The 17990-nt window shown below is 40.7% G+C and overlaps 1 protein-coding gene across 26 annotated transcripts in view; it reads right to left on the bottom strand.

Moving 5' to 3' along the window:
* Nucleotides 1-17990, bottom strand: part of Fggy (FGGY carbohydrate kinase domain containing) — a 369460-nt gene that overhangs the window by 184736 nt on the left and 166734 nt on the right. For 25 of the 26 annotated variants that reach the window (XR_001784213.1, XM_017320430.2, XM_017320429.1 and 22 more), the window contains one exon: nucleotides 3287-3415. Coding sequence is in view for 24 of the 26 variants with exons in the window: in XM_017320430.2 (XP_017175919.1) it covers nucleotides 3287-3415 (129 nt within the window). In the remaining 2 variants the exon portion in view is untranslated. Of the gene's footprint in view, nucleotides 1-3286; nucleotides 3416-3722; nucleotides 3831-17990 lie in introns of those variants that run through there. The other variant, XM_006503476.1, reaches the window with a different exon arrangement.

Raw genomic sequence — 17990 nt, 5'->3', positions numbered from 1 at the left:
CTGGTCAGAAACCTGCTATCTCAAATCAATACTATGAAGCTACATAAACACAAAGCAGGAAGGAACAAGACAAATCTCTCACACTTGTGTGTTTGCTCACTGCTGATCATCTCCAGGTCCACACCCAGAACAGACAGGTCTGCACATGTTGGATTGTTATCTTTATTGTATCTATGGTCAAATGGTCTTCTCAGGTCTCTCAGGCTTTTGCTTTCCTCTGCAACCCAACATGACAGGTGGATAATGAGTGCAAGTTTTGCATCTGGGCCTCTCTACCTTCCCAGATACTCTAATCCTGAGCTGGCTGCAAGGTGATGATGGGACAAGAGACGGGAAAAGAAGGTATAAGGATAAAAGTTGTCCAGAATTGTCAGTAATGAGAATCCCTTCAGTCAACCTCTCCAGTCAGCACAGACCCGAGTTCTGTCCTTTAAGAACCTAGGACTTTACTCTTATCTTTGAACTTCACAAACTCACTTTCCATATGTACTGATTAATGAACGTGAGAGAACTTTAGCAAAAAAGACATAGGCCAAAGATTCTGGAGGTAAAATTTGTGTCAGTGAGCTCTGCATTTAGGCAATAAATTGGGGCCATCTAGGAGTTTCTCCTCTCGGACAGTACAGAGTGTCCTGGGCAGAAATAAGAAGGTGTGTTTTGACACGTCCTTAGAGAGACCAGGGACACTGACAAGGAAACCGCAATGCCTGTGGCTCCCCACTACAAGGCCCTCTTCCCTGAAGCAAGTAGTAGCCACAGACAAGTGTTTGTCACCTGGGTGAGGCAAATGGTTGAAACTGTCCCCGCAGGGACAATTGCAAAAGACAATGAAGAAAGCTTCCCCGACTGCTTCTGTGATCTACCCTGTCAGGGTGACTGTGTGGCAGGAACACTCCATGTCTGTCCACACCTCCAGTTCTGTCTGTCATTGTGCTTTAAAAGCCCAACACATGACATTCTACTCAGAAGCGCTGCTCATACTGGGAAGTGCTGGAGAAAAACAGCCTTGCCTGTGGTCAGAGCCACACCACACCACCCAATTATCACATATGCAGCACTCTTGTTTATTTTGTCTCTGGACCAGAGCCTGAGAACAGGAAGATGAAGAGGGATGGAGCCCTCGAGCTGATAAGTGCCATCCAATCCACACACCAGGAACCAGATGACCCTTTAAAGTTTAATGCGACTTTACTCAACACATTTCTTAGCCACCCATAAAATCACAGTACAAGGCTCACCACTAGGAATACGAGAACAATAATATGATGTCCTTGTTCTCAAGGAGTTAACAGTCTGGTAGAAAAGAAATCAGACCAATCATAAACTTACAATGCAATGTGATCATTTCTTCAAATAAATAAATGTGATAAAAGAAGCCCAATTAACAGAACGTCTAAATTTGACTGTTCCACTGAGCTCCCTGCAAAGGAGGAAGCTTGTATCAACCCTCAAATTGGAGAGAGTTCTATACCTGAAAATGACTCTGCTCCACAACACTCTTCCGAATTGGGACAGTGTTGACTGGTGGGAGCTCTAAGAGGGGTTCAGAATAGTGTGGCTGGGTATTAATGAAGGGGGCTCCCAGTGAAAGCAGACCATTCCACTTTCATGTTCTTTTGTCTTCTCACCATGTAACACAGACAGACCTTACTAGATGTGAACGTCCTGACCTTGTACTTCCAGGCTACAGAAAGTATAAATTTACCCTCTTGGTGTCTGTGGTCTCAGGAATTCTTCTATAGCAGTGTAAAGTAGCCTGAGACTTTAACCATCATTTCTAGGCAGACAACATATTTTCCAAGTCAGAGATACAATGGAATGAGATCTGGAAACACAATATATTCAAGTCCTTAAAACCTCTTGACCCTAAGGCAGAGGTTCTCAACCTTCCTAGTGCTCGACTCTTAATGAAGTTCTTCATGTGGTGGTGACCCCCAATGGTTAAATTATTTTTATTTCTATTTTGTAACTGTAGTTTTGCTACTGTTATGAATCAGAATGTAAATATCTGTTTTCCAATGGTCTCCAGCAGCTCTGGGAAAGGGTCGTTCCACCCCTCAAAGGGTCATGTCACTGCTCTAAAGTAAATTGTGAATCAGCAATTAAGATTTGGAGTCTTCCTAGGCCACCTGACTGGCTAAACTCTTGCCTCATCTCTCAAACAGCCTCAAGGCTTGTAAGACTTTCATTTTGGCCTGGTATATGAGTACATACACTCACAAATGGAAACATGGGTCCATAACACAGTATTTATTTACCTTTACCATGGGAGACACAGTCTGATGTGTTCTGACTTGCTCTGGTCTACTGTATACCATTCAATTCTGACAATTCAATGTCTTATATTGAGATTTGTGCTGGTATATTTGCCTTATGAATTACAAGCCCTAAGCATTTCAAGAGCATTTGAAACAAATGCTCTTGTACTAAAGGCTAGGGAATAATATATATGACTAGAGTAAAATTGAGAGATTCTGAGAATCATAGTGTCCAAGAAATAAAAAAAGAAGGACTCTGGAGAAGAGATGAGGAGGAGAACACAATCTCCTCTTACATGTAACTGTAATTCTTTGCTTCGCTGTGTATTTCCTGCTAAAAAAACAGGGAAGAGAACTTGGTTTTGTTTTATTTTATTTCACTTAGACAGCTTTCAGGTGCTGAGAACCGAACCCCACACCCTCTCCACGCTGGACAAAGCTTTCCCACTGAGCTCCACCCCTGGCCCAGGCTGGGCTTTATATCCCCTAACTCCAGTGTCTGCCAGAGTGTGGGAAGAGGTCAGTTGGTTTTTGGAAAAATGAATAAACAAATGCAAGAACTGAAGACTTGAATTTTACATAGGAAACGAAATCAAGACTTCAGTCAATAACTGAATTTATGAAAAAACTCAAATATTTTACTAAATAAATACACTAAGCTTAGAAATATTTTTGCAGTCCCGTTAGTAACAATAAATGCATGAAAGTGCTCTGCCATCACACACTATAGATGGGCATGAACATAAATTTTTCAAATTCCGTAAGCCACAGAACTATTTAGATTAATTTTTATATTATGATGTATTAAGAAATTGATAATTTATAAAAAGATTTTGTATTTGGATAAAAGTTTTCTAACTCTATTCAAGTCCCTACATGTATGAAGGCCTTGTACATGTATCCTTCTTACACCTTGACTCATCAGCCTTGACCTTTGCTGTGCAAACAGAGAGCAGCCTGGGTTCTTGGCAACAGTCTGTGTGTGAGCGAACCCAAAGATCCGGTGCTGGGACGGAAGAAGAGGTTACCTAGTCCTCCTGCATGGGCATCAATGAGTGAGGCTGCCACTGCAATTCCTGAAGGAAGACCCAGCTCTCTGGCTGCTTCTGGTGTGAGCCCAATTCCAAGAGCAGCTCCAGGAAGCAACACGAGGTTTCCTGGGAAGACATGAGAGAAAACAAACACCCATCAGTCTGGAATACACTAAAGGGAACAGGGGGTTTTCTTAAGAAAACCTTTTTGCTCCATCCTCCATGCCTGCATTTTCTCAGCTTCACAAAGACAGAGAGAGAGAGAAACCATGCAGCCATGAAATGTCCTTTTGCTCACTTAGTGACCTTAGTATATGACTTTGATATGCATGGAAGCACAGACTCCAAAAGAAACAGAAAAGTGACTTCTGCAGTTGCTTCCTGTCATAGGATAAGGGAAGGAACTATTTTGTTCCAAGAAAGACTTTCTTACGTTTTGTGTTCCAGCTGCATGAGCTAGCCCAGCTGAAACCTTGGGAGATTCCACGAGGCTACTGCTTACACAGAGACAGTTCTTTGGAGTTTTGCAATGCAATGACCCTGATATTTCCAGCGACCTTGAGTTCTTACAGTCAGAAAGGCTTTTAGTTAATAATTTATTGATTGTCTAGCTTTGTGTGGGCACTGTGGAACGGTAAAAGGCTGTTCTTGTTTTCCACCTAGTTAGGGAGATGAGATAAAGACACAGAAAACCATGTGAGGCAGATGAAAATCAAACGATCTCTCTGTTGTCAGCTGTTTAACAAAGGCCAAACCCCCTTCACTCTAAAAGAAATAATGAATTTCTGTTTGTAACGAACTCTGAAAATAGGTTAGCCCAAAGGACTGATAACACTATGGTGCATGTTAGAGCTTCTTTATTCAAAACTGATTTTTAATTAAGTTACATTTAAAATTTAAAACCGTTAAATTTGTGTTTTGACAAGTGAAGCATGTCTTAAATGGTCTGCATGTGTAATTTTACTTTTCCAGCATTTTTTAAAAAAAGAAAAAATAATTCCCAGTGGAAGTCTAGTATGTAAATTGTGGTATGTTTGGTGAGAAATGCAGACTATAAGCACAGGGTCATTCTGTCAGGAAAGGGGAATGCAGAGCATCTCACTATTAATTTCTTATAAGTTGGGGAGCTGCAGTTTATTGATATTGTGCATGTCTAATGTGGATAGGATCCTGGACTTTAACCTCAAGAATTGTTAGCCCAATTGTATGGTGAAATGTTATTTTTATCTATTAAGTTAAATAAAGTAGAGCAGAAGGAATTCACCTACTTTTTTTTTTTAACTTTATCATGAGGACCAGAAGAGTTTAATTGAATTATGCTGGTCTGACGAACAAGGTACAAACGTAAGAGTGGAAGCAGGCTAACCTCTGGTCTGTGCTGATTTCTCCGGCCATAAGAACTGAGGAAGAGCTATGTTCTAGATTACGGAGAGTCTCTTAATTATGTCACTATATATAGTCGGCAAATGTGACAGACATCTGTCCTGAGTTGAACCATCTAGTCTCTGCAGTGGACTATGAATACACCATATATTTTGTCACTTCATTTTGCTAAACAACTTCTATGAAGAGTATAATAGTATCTGCTCTGGCCCCATCTCACTGACGGCTGTCAGAACACTGAATTTATTAGAAGAGTAAACTTCCTGCAGCTACGCAGCTTAAGAGTGGGAGGTAGGCCTTAGAGTCTCCTCTGACATCAAATTTTGTACTCTGTTGTCTGAAGCAGGAATTTTTCCTCAAACATGCTTTGAATAAATGAAGGGATCAAGAGAAGTATTTCTAAGATGAGCATTACTGTACATGTTAAAACTACTACCATTTGGAAATCCTGCCTGCAGAGTTATTTTAAGGCTTGATTCCTATTAAAAAATATGTAAAAAAGAAAACTTCAGGCTACCCTCTTCTTCAAGATCTATAGCTTTAAAAGGAATAACTTTCCTAAACAGTTTTAGATAATTTGCATGTTGGACCTCTGTTCTCTGGGGAGATTTAGGGAAAAAACCCTAAGTGGTAAATGAACAAATTTGTTCTTTCTGAGGAGGCTGAGGAAGACTGTGAGCAGAGCCCTGGGCTATCAGCAGACCTGCTTGTCAGCATACACATGGGCTGGGAGAAGGGGGTGGAACAGAGAAGTTAGAGAGGCAGGCCTCGTAGTAACACTGCAATGCCTGGGCCTCAGCACTGACAGGCTAAATCCCACTGAACCGGCCATTCCAGAGAGCATGGTGGCTTGATTTGAGTTTTTAGATGCTCATTCCAGTAACATTTTAGGAGAGGACACACTTGAGAACAGAAAGAAAACAGAAGAGTTATTAAGGGAAGAGTAAATTGGATACAGGAACAAAGAAGACATGAGAGATTTTGTGGAGCATAAAATACCTGATCATGGTGGTAGCTTTGATATAGGGAGTATGGAGGAGGAGGTGCTATGGTTTGAATTCTCTTATTCAGAAAGGAAAAGCTGACTGGTCTAAAAGATTGAGGGTGCAGACTGTGACCAACTGCCAAGCTCAAGTCTCTTGAATATCTTCAACTGCATATTCTTTCTGAAGGGCCCCTGCCCTATGACTCAGAGAAGGAGGGAATCGTGCTATGAGCCGCTCACCCTACAACTCTGCTGAACTGGTCAAAGTGATGTGGAATTATATCCACTGATAGTCTCCTCCATCACCGATAACCATTCTCAGTCAACAACTGACACCACATCCGTCTCAGCTCTGTTCCCAGACAATTCAGCCCAGGGCTGTAAGCCAGCCTTCCAAGGCTAGTGATAGGAATAAAAGTTAATGTTCACCATGATGAAAATCCCTCCTTGGAACCACAGTGTTCAGGAGTCAACCATCTAACCCCAAACAAGAAGGAACTCTGTTTTTCCAAACCAAAAAGGCACAACATGAAACAGGAAGGTGGAAATAGGTATTGTGAGAATTCAAGAAATCTCTCTTCCACATCTACGTTTTCTCAGCCAGAAGCACCATAGAAAGACTAGGGCTGTTAGATGCAGCCTGATAACTTGCCCAAAAGTTTTTATTCACCAGAAAATTGAATAAGCCACAGCATTGTTCTTCCCAGAGCTAATCAAGATGTCCCTGACTCAGCATCTGCAATCTCTTCTATGCTTTGTCAAACCACTCTCTCATATGTTTCACAAACCAGATAAATACCATGCATAGAAGATGCTCCATACCGATTTTTACCTACCTTGTGCCAAGTTCTAGATGTTGGAAAGCAGCCCCTACGATTTTAAAAGATTCACACTGAAGTCTAAAACTAAGGGTTTGGGAAACTAAGATAGTAAACCATGGAGAAGATCTCAGAAAGGTGGAATGTGTGTGATGTGCTTAAAGAAATGAGGAGGGCTTCCTAGACTGACCTCAGAGAATGAATGACATCTTCAAGGTAAAGATAACACATAGGAAGTGCTTGGAATGACTTCCAAAGGTGAATAATAGATGCTATCATACTAGAATTAGAATGTTCCAGAAAGTAGCTCTATCAAAAGAAATGGTGGCTCACTGTAGGGAGCCTAGAGGGGCCAGGAGTTGACATAACTATTAAGCCTATTAGAATATAAGCACTGTGAGGGGTGGGGAACAGGGGGTGCCTATGAAAGGGGCAGCACATGGCTGGAGACAGCAAGTCTCTGAGAACCTGCCCATGCTTGACCCTTGGATTTGTCTTTTAAAAAATTTAAACCTACTGTGTGAGGAAAAGGAAACATTATTTTATCTTTCAAACACCCAAACAAGTGAAAAATGAAGGCTGTAGAATATTATGCAAAGGAATATGACTTGAATCTAAAAATAACAATGTTGATAGATGAATTTATAAAACTACATACCTAGGAGGTAAAACACACATACAAAACTTATGTTTCCAATGGGGGTGTGGGTGAATCTGTGCTCCTTACTTCCCTGTGCTCTCTTGTGTTTTACTTTGAACAAGTGTTTCTTATATAATAGTTTTAGAGGTGCTTCTCTTCTGGTTTGGTAAGAAAGGAAGAAAGAAAGAAAGAAAGAAAGAAAGAAAGAAAGAGAGAGAGAGAGAGAGAGAGAGAGAGAGAGAGAGAGAGAGAGAGAGAGAGAGAGAGGGAGGGAGGAGGAGTGGGGAGGGAGGGAGGGAAGGAGGAAGGAGGCAGGCAAGCAAGCAAACTAACAACAAATAAACAAACCATTTCATCTATTCTACAGAATCCTATATAGAAAATACTTGAGGAAGAATTAAGGTATGAATTTGGGAGAAAGACTGAGATAAAATATGGGACAAAGCCAGGATGTAGAATAGTGCTCTTAGGATCTCATATTTGTGATCCTTTTAAAGATTCTAAACATTCAAGTACATGAGCACATGTACTTCTAGAAGTTTCTAGAAAAATAAAAATTAAAAATTAAAAAAAAACCACTTGATTTCTGTAACAGTACAGATAGGATGTGCTGTGAAGTACTCTCCTGAACCATCTATGTCCTTCCAGATCATGACCTCGTGTGTTTGCTTAAAACAAACCAAATTGGCTTAAGTTTAAATAAAAACAAAATGAGAGCAAATTTCCTGCATCTTTTCCAAGTCCTGTTCCTCACGCTAAAGATAGGAGAGAAACCCATGGGCAATTCACCTACACTCTGATCTCTGGCTGTGTTACTTGTTCACCTTCAGATATCAGATGGCCCTGAGGATTCCTGGGCCCCATGAATTCCCATGTGAATGGACATATTTGGCCTGAGTGGTCCAAGCTGGAGCCTACAATTATCGGGTAGCTGCAGTCCCTCTTCACAAGCAGAGCTCCTATTACAACAAACCTTCCCCTACCAGTTTTTCAATTATCTATGACTAATGAGCACTCTGGGAACAGTTTCAGACACACACATAATCCTCTTTCCTGATGTCAGCAGCAGAAATTAATGACTATGTGGATTGCTGGGAGACAGAAGATGCATTATAATGGTCAACAGAACTGTTATCCTCTCCAGGAAGGGGGGGGAGGGTATTGAATTAACTGGAAGGTTCAGTGTTCCTTTGTATTCTGAGAGGGAGATGAAACACAGGGGGAGATCTGGCTCCAGGCCCACGGAAATGTCAGAGAGGTTTGGGCGTGGGTGGCATGCGACCCTGCTTCCTTATGCTTGCTGTGGAATGCTGGTACCAGCTCGGTTGGGCAAGGCTGACAGGCCAACCAGATTATGTCCAAGATTGTGCTAAAGGACACTTTGCCTTGCCAGTTGGAGAGAATGCTGGAATTATTTCAAACTCAAGTTACTTTCAATCTGATTTAAAAGTGGGTAACAAGACTGAGAACATACAATTCTCAATCACTATGCAGTATTCAGAGGCATTTCTTAAGTTTGGCGTTTCACACAGACATGACACATGCTTGAATGGTTCCAGAGAATGGTAAGGCCTATCCTGACTCAGATCACATGGGTAGGTCAGCTCTGAGGATTTTCTAGAAAACTGGGACAACTGATAGAAAATGGCTAAAAGGATTGTAGTAGTCTTGGCTCCTGAATTGGAGTTACACTTGTATTAAATGATTCATCCAAGTAGAGACTTCCTGAGAACCCAAAGCTAGTGTTCTTCTTCCACTCTTTAAGGACAGCATCTGATACACCTCCTAGAAATCATGTCATTGTGACTAGAAACTAAATTCCATTTCCATTACTGATTTCACATCAAATTGTATGATATTCATTATCACTTATTATAGAAACGGTGGGTGAATAGACATCTACTGTGTGCACACACTGTCCCAGAGTAGCACCTAGGTTAAGGATTAAGATAGAGGAGATCTTTCTAGCAGGTACTAGTTCTTTCTAATACCACTTCTGAATTACATCTGTTAGTTAACATGTCTTATAATTACTCCATAGTTTAGACAGTTTGATACACATGGAAGATCCCTGACTTTGTATTCTTACTTGGTATTAATATGCCTTATACTCCATATGCTTTAAATGTACTTTTAAATAACTCTTACATACCATATCCCTATATTTGGTTTTATACATCTCTTCCAGTAGAAAGATAATAGCTCACAGACTTTTCTCTCTACATCTTATTTCTTTCACTCCCAAGTATCTAAAACATACTTTTAAAAGTAATGTTTACTTTAGCAAAATTACACATTTTTGTTTATTTTTTAAGATCATAAGACATAGATCAATCACCTTGAACAAAAAGATTAAAGTTGCACACCTATATGTGCCCACCTTGTACAGAGTTTCAGTAGAAAGTAAACAAAACAGATGAACACTAAATTTGACTCTCAACCCTGGATATTACTGGGGGATAAATTAGTAAATTAGTAAAGAAACTAATATAATCCCACCAGTGATCCACTCTCATTTCTAACTCAGGACAATGACACACATCAAGAGCAATGTACATACCTAGAAAATGGCAGAAGGCATGCTGGCACAAAGACTCTTCCTATGGCAGCAAGAGACTACATATACCAGATTCTTGCAGAATACAGCTCTCAAGTCCTCCCAGCTGGACAAGCTGGTTCAAAGAAATCTAATTAGCAACTAGTTACTGCAGTAGGTCAGTGAGCTGAAGAGCAGTATGAACATCTTGTATTTCAACAACATAATTATTCAAGTCCATGAGCTGTTGGTAACTGTTCTTGGAACATTTCTGTTCGTATAACTTTCCGTCCTAATAACAAATCAATGAAATGCAAATTGTTTTAGAAAGCAATATATGTAGGTCCTATAACTTAGGGTTGAAGTATTAGAGTTTATTATTTCATAGAATAGAAACAAAACTACAAAAGAATTTCAAAATTTATTCATCTACCCAGGAAGGGAAGAGAGGGGTTACATTTGAGGATCAGATCAGGGTCAGGATTCAAAGGTCTGACTCCAAAGGCTGAAATTTTCCTAAATTACCATCGAATTTAGGAACTCGGGTAAGGTAAAGACTGCAAGGAATCGGAAAGCAAAGCCCCACTGATAGGCTGTATATAGGAACAAAATCCTAAGGTCCACAATATTCTAACATACGAAGAACATCTACCATCTCCTTTCCTAGATCGACCCTTACAGACCAGGAATACAAAGAAGGAAGTGCATATCTCATGGTTCAGCCGTCACAGAAGCAATGTCTAGACTCACAACATGGCTCCTGACTCACTAGGCTTCCTCTGCTTTCTATACCTCCTACTATAGAATGTCACTCTTTTCCCTCTGCAGCATGCAGAAGGAAGCCAGGCCCGTAAGTCACATGGAGTCTAGAATAGCTGGCAAAATTCAATAGCTTCCAGAGGTATGGGAGTCAGTTCTGAACTATTCAGAGCATAGCTGTAGTCTTTTAGCTTGAAATCATCAGCTCTGACACCCACAACGACCTAATTCTCTAGATAATTGTTGATGACCTATTTTGTTCTCACCTAGCCTAAGGCTACCTCCTAAAAATCCTTCCCTAGGTAGATCGTAATTAATCCCTCTTTCCTCTAGAACCCCACAGTATGGTGTCTGGAATTACATCATTCTGCTCTTTATAAGAAAGACCTTGCACCTTCCTCTTCTAATTTCAATGATAACAGCACTGAGGGCTCAGCTCTTTCAACTGCATTGTCAGAGGCAGGCAGGTTAGCATAGCTTGTGGAGTTCAGGTTAGGTAATACATAATCTTGGATGCAGTCCATGGCCTTCCTACTCTCAGGGCTATGACCTTGGGCAAGTGATTTCTTTCCATTGCAAACTTCCTTGCTTATAAGAATTCTAAAATAATGCTATTTCCCTCCTAGAGTGGTAACGATAATTCATCAAGATAATGCCTAAGAAGCACAATTGCTGGCATCCCACATACAACAAAAGACCAGCAGGTAGTAGACACTATTACAGTTATCACAACTATCAGTGCCCGATATGTTGGATGCTGCCTAGCACAAAGAGGTCACAGAGTTCACTCTGGCTGAGCTAAAAACCTTGAGGGGTCTGTGATGTTAGTGTGTGATGAGATGTAGGTGTTTGAGGTCATGGGAGTTAGCTGCAGAAACCATGAAAGGTGTTAAAATATTCACAATAATGGAATTTAGTTTGCCAGAGTGGAAAAAATGTCTCCCTGTGGTCATGTGTGAGAGCCAAAGTTATGTTTTAAGCTTTAGTTACTGTGCCTAAGAGATTCATAAAACAAAAACGGCTCTAATCTGTAAACCCCTTGCCTCAGGACAGATACTTCCTGAAATGCTAGAGACCACTGTTTATGTTTTCATTTGTTAAACAAGTCTGACCCAGGTGCACTGGATGTGCTTGGTCACATGTAGATGAAAGATACCTAAGCAGGAAATACATCAGGATGTATGCTTGCCCCTGATTGGATGTAGGCAGGAGGTATGTAGGCAGAAAGTATGTCAGGATACATACCTTTGATTGGACCTGATGGGAAATATGAAGCTTTATGGGTCTGCCTTTATAAGCCAGCGCAAAATGTGACTTCTTGCTATTTTCTGGAAACCTTGGAAAGGTCCTGGCCAGAGTCTATCATCTTGGCCAGTTTTTAATTAAAGCTTGCTTCAAATTTGGCTCAAAATTTGTGGAATTGGTCTTTCTCACATGATTCTCAAGTTCAACACATGTTTCCATGCTAAATCTTCAGAATGAAATGTTTTAAGAATAAGTGTAGAAAGCATTCTCTTTGGAGCTATTTTAAGCACTAAATGCTGGTTTCAAAAGGAACATCAACAAAACCCTGGACTGTCAGATGACTATGACTTTCTAGAGCTTTGTAAGAAACGGCAGCCCTACAGAGTATCCCGACATCTAAGAAAAGGCAGATTCAGGAAAGAGTGGCTTTAGCTGCCATTCTGCTCCAGGTACTATGTGGGGTTTCATATTTGTTGTTTCACAGTTCTATGAAAACTACATTAAAAAAAATCAACGACAACTAATACAGACCTATGTTTCTCAGTTTTAAACTTATGTGCAAATGACTTGTTTTTCCAAACCTGCAATTCACTATTGAACAGAATATCTGTTCACTAGAAAGACAGGATTTTCAAAATAAAGGATAGTCTTTGACTCACTGTGCTTCTTTGTGTGATCCCATTTACTGATGCAGCATAGCCCAAGGAACACTTTGTCAGAGCCAGTGTGGGTGAGCAGTCTAGACTCCTGTTTGTACACTGCTGGATCACAGAAGATAACAGCCTCCTAACAATGGCTGCCTCTATGGGATGTCAAACAGCAACTCTCACAGGAAAGGGCCAGTCAGCAGGGCTGGTGGTAACCGCACAAGGCCAAACATCTGGTGATTTCAAGACATCTGGGGTTTTTCTATCATGTAGACCAAACACGATTCAGGTAATTGACCAAATTTTTCACTTTCCAACCAGATGTCTTACTTTCATAAAGAGGAAGCCAGTCTTGTACTTTCATGTGCAAATAGGCTAGACTAAATTCACCCCCAGAGGGCAGGATTAATTGCTTATACTCAATGAATACTAAATTACATATTATTTCTTTTTCCCCCAACTGTTTTACCCTTGAAAAGGCTTTCTGCTATTGTTTTGAAAAGTGTATATTTCATCTTAGAAGTGCTCTTTTTAAAGCCCTACTCCTCACATTTTTGACAGGGAGCCAGAGTGCTATTAGGAAGAGTGTGATTTCAGCAGTCAGTTTGATCTGGCTTTGGTTGCATGCCTCGACTTTCAGAGCCTCAAGCCCTCTAAACTCAGATTCTTTGTAGATAAACATCATAAAATCCATCTATAAAGACCATTATCAAGATGCAAGCACACTGTCCCTACAGTGCTTGGATGCTTCTTGTGTCTGGTACTGAGATTACAGAGACCAAAGTGCCTATGCATCCCACAGGTTCTCTATCAAGAATGCAGATAGGACTGAAGAGAGGGTGGTGAGTGTGTGTGTGTGTGTGTGTGTGTGTGTGTGTGTGTGTGTGTGTGTGTTTCCTAGTATTCTTACAGATTTTACAAAGAAATGTCCAGTTTGTAAGGGGAGGGGGTGTATCTGAAACATTTCCTTTTCCTTAACCCTTATATGGAACGTATGCTGGAATTTTCCCTTGTCAAGTTTGTTTCAAGAATTCATGTGGTTATGAATTTCCACATTTCTATTTTCTATGCCGTTGTCCTGACAACCAACCATTTTACTGGACAGATGATGAAAAGAACACAACAAGGTGTCTTTCTTCAGTCAAGTCTAGTTGGCAAAACCCAACAGCAAGGAAAGAATGTTTGAAAGATGACAGGGTTTAGGTGTGATCTCCTTAAATAGAGGACAGATGTATGGATAAGTCTAGGGGACTCAGAGCACATGGGCACAAAGAGAAGCTGCTGTTACAGAACTTACTTGAATGTAACAGCTACCATGTTTCAAAAGCCAGGCTGTAAATAAACATTGAACCTAAAGCCAAGAGCAATGGGTTTTTCTTTCTGTTTGTTTGATGTATACTAGATTTCATCAGAATTCAGAAATATCTCAACTATATGAAGAAAGAAACTATGAATATAGCTTTTTAACTTTTCCTCCAGCAATGAGAATTCTTTTGCCATGAAATGAAAGGTTCTGGAGCCCAACAGCAATTCTGCTCTGCCTCAAGTAAAGAAGGAAATGCCCAAAGGCTGATTGATGTAGGCATTGTTCTTACACTCCAAGGATGCAGATTCATGGACTAAGATTCAGAGGTTTGATTCTAGAACCTGACCTGTGCCATCAGACCATCTACCTGGAGATTAAAGAAGGGATGACGCTTTGGGTTAAGGAGTATTCTCCCTCCAATACAGAGGGAGAGCTGGCCAAGTTGTCATTTAATCAAAATATTGGAGTCAAATCTGTGAATTCATGCAATTGTAATAGAAGATTCCAGAGTCATGCTGTGACTTTACAGCACTTAAACTCTACAGCTCTCGATTACCTGGGGTGGGGGTAGCATACACATTTTGGGGAAAATGGTCAACTGATAAAAAATGCAAAGTTCAAACTTTATAAATCTAATTTCTATGTTTTAAAAGTCTTATTCTTTGGACAGAGGATCTAGAAAAGTGAACAGATTTTAGTCAAAATGATAATTAGCTCAAAGCCCCAAAAAGAGTCCCTAGTCACCATGTCCAATTACCTAGGACACAAGAAGGGGCCCCCAGAGGAAGCTCTGAGCACAGCAAGAACCAGCTCTCCACTCCTACAGGAGTTAGTGTTCCGAAAGGCTAGAGAGAAGAAGACAAAGACAGAGAGAGGGCAGGAAAAGGGAGGAGAAGGGAGCTAAGTGTCACCTTTTGGGGTTGTTTCCAGAGATGGCATTTGGGTTACACATCCTCTGGGAGGTACTCAAAGTGGGACACCCATAGTAGTAGCCCACCAAGCCCTAGCATAAACAACAGAGCTGACTTTTAAAAGATAAATATGGAGAACATGAATTTGAAGGTAGTTAAGACTTAATTATAGGAACTACAAACACAAAGAGTAAAAAAAAAAAAAAAAAAAAAAAAAAATGCTGTCTCTTTACATTTCCCCTTCCCAGAGATAAATAGTAATGAAATTTGAGAAAGTATCACATGAGACTCCTCCACAATATTAAGATATGCCTTATTCAATTCCTTGTAGCAGAGTTAGTATGTTTATACAACCGTAAAGTCTGTGTTTTAAGCTCAACAGATGTCTTTCCTCATCAATGAGTATCATATTTTCTATTAGAGAATATATCATGATGTTATGGAGATGACTTGGTCAGAAAAGTGATTGCTGGGCAATCAGAAAGACTTGAGTTTGATCACTAACATCCAGATTTAAAAAAAAAAATAACCAACAAGGAGTAAAAGTGCACACATCTGTAATCTCAGCACTTCTTAACAGAGAACAGGAGAGCCTTGGGGCTTCTTGCCAGCCAGTCCAGCTGACTGGTGAGCTCCAGGTTCAGTTCAGCCAGAGACCCTGTCTCAAAAGCTAAGCTAGAGATTAAGAAGACATTGCTGGAGACCCCTGTTTTATACATGCATATGTGCATCCATATGTGCTTACATACCATATAAAAACATACATACAACACACACACACACATATGCACCTACACACAGAGGGGAAAATATACCACACTTTAAGATATGTCATATTATTTAACCATGTCTTAGAATTGAATATTTAACCCTTCTTTTTCTGTTTCAAAGCAATCCGGACTTAGCTTTATTTCAAAGTATACTGTAGGGGGACGGGGCTAATCTGACCATAAAAAAAAAAAAAAAAAAACAAAAAAACCTGTAATTTAGATCTTCAGTGACCTTCAAAGACTCATATACTTAGTCACCAGTCTCTGATGCTGTCAGAAAGTGGTGTAATATTTCTGAGTTGTTGCCCAATAGAAGGAAGTTAAGCTATCTAGGTATGGATATAAAGGTAATGGCCTCTTCCCCTCTCCCTTGGCATCCTAAATTAGCAGCTGTGTTACACCACACACTCCATACCCCAAAGCTTTATGTTGACATTTGGCGCAAAGCTATAGTAGTCAAGCAACCATGGACTGTCCTCTCTGAAACTGTGAGCCACATGAAATCTTTCTTCTTTTGGTTTATCTTAGGTGTGTTTTCTGTGGAACAGAAAGCTGACCCACACAGAGAGGAATAAACAAGGCTAAGAGATAAGGGGAGAGAGTTGTATGAGTGGCTAGTGAGAATTATTTATACTACTCAGCCTCCTGATTCAGGGAGGAATTGAGAAAGTTTTGGCCACACAATGTCTAGAAATTTGATCAAACAATATTTTGAGTATTTCTGTGAGAGACTTTTGGGGTGAGTCTTATGCTCACACCTGAGTAACATTCCTCAGCATTTTGCACACCTCTGGACTTGAACCACTGCTCTTCCTGTGCCTCACTTGAGTGTGCTGACCCTATATTGAAACTATAACATGGGCTCTCTTGTTCCTCAGAACTTTCGATGTGGGCCCTAAACCAGAAACTCTAGGGATTCCCTAGTTTCCAGAACTGGGTGAGATCATTTCTTATAATGAGTCCCCTTCTTTCTTGACACACTCTCACTCACCCTTGCCTCCGCCACACAGACCCTCCCCCTATGCCTCTTAGGGTGCTGTGATTAGCACAGAAATTGCAGGAAAGGCTGTGAGCTGGTTCAGATCAGGAATAGGCTAAGTTTAGCATGCAGGTTATGGACAGAATCTTACCGTTTGGCTCATCCACATTTTGTTCTCTTGATTTGTGACAACAATAAGTTTAATGAATCACTTGTAACATAGTGACTGGGAATTTGGATGGTCTGTATCTGACCTCCTCAGTGTAAAGAGGAACCTCACGGAGCCTTTCATAAGTTAGATGGGGGATCTGGCACCTTTTTCTGGCTTCCTCGGGTACCCGGCATGCATGTGGTGCACTGATATACATGCAGGTAAACCACTTATCCACATAAAATAAATAATTTAAAAAATGAAGAATGAAGCCTTTAGATCTGATCGGGCGAGAAGAAAGGGAGAAGATAAATGAAGTACAGGCTATGAGTACCTAAAAGGCAGCCATTAGAAGCTCAGTTCTTCAGATGGAGAACGTGTTTGGTAAATAGGAAAACCAGGAACTGACGCCAGCTGGTTGAGCCCACATCCTATTCCAACCTATCTATCTTCCTATTGTCTTAACAAGAACAACAACAAAAATATTTGGGAACAATCAAAACAAATTTCATGGGCAAAGGGGGAAGAAGAAAGGGGGCAGAAATGAGGAAGGGCAGAAGGAGAGGGAAGGGGTGGCATTAACCCTTTCCCAGAGCTCCTGTCTTCTCATTATTTTAGCACCTCGTTTCTCATCTGCTCTAGTAGACCAGCGAGATAACAACTAGCGTCACAACTCCATGCCTGCCATGCCCAAGGATCCCTTGAAACGTTTAAGAAATACACTTGCTCGGCCCAACCTTCAGCCAGTGAAACCAAACTCTGAGCAGGAGCCCCTCGCCAACTGAAACAGTGCTCCAGCTGCTTCTAATGCACAAAGTCCCCTGCAAGTTATGGAAAACACAAATCACTGTGCCCGTTTCTGATTTCTCATCAGCAGCAATGAAGTGAGCTTCTAGGATCGATACTTTTAAAGGGGCCTACAAAATCAGCCAAGGTAAGCACGGATTCCCAGAAATACTTCAGCAGTTACAATATTTGAGGGAACTGTGTAGGGAGTATGAGCCTTGCACCTGTAACCACCATGTAAAGATGGCCTTCTTCCTGACCAATCAAGAGACTTGAAGCTAGCAACTCTCTGTCCCCCTCCCCTTTATTTCTAAGAGAATTAATGGCATGCTTTTTAGAAAATTGTGAAAAGAGTAGAAAACCCTTGGCACCATGGATAGGAAGAGGTTCTTTCATTAGTCACCCAGTGACAATGACACAAAGCTAAGCTTAGTGAAATCTATTGTCTTGTGTGGCATAGGAAAGTTCAGGAAGGGGACTGCCAATGAGTCTGTTACCCATCTTCCCACACAGGACCCTCAGCTCCTACACCTGGAGTCTGAGGGGCTCTGTTTCCCTGAGTTCTGCTGGGCGTGAACATACCTTTTCACCCAAAAATGGGATGGCCTCTAATTAGGCAAAAAGTCAAATCTAAATGAGTCTAGAAGAAAATACATGGGAAAGTGAGGTACCAGTATGAGAATATTCTTAAACAATAAGAAGACAAAATTAGCCATGCTGTGTTGGTAGAGCTATGTGTATTAAGACCAACCAACTTTCAGGAAAACAAAGCCACTTGATACAGG

This window comes from Mus musculus, chromosome 4 (genome assembly GCF_000001635.26).
Source record: "Mus musculus strain C57BL/6J chromosome 4, GRCm38.p6 C57BL/6J".
Taxonomy (NCBI): Eukaryota; Metazoa; Chordata; class Mammalia; order Rodentia; family Muridae; genus Mus; species Mus musculus.
Note: the sequence above shows the minus strand (reverse complement) of the source record. Positions and strands in the feature narration are given on the sequence as shown.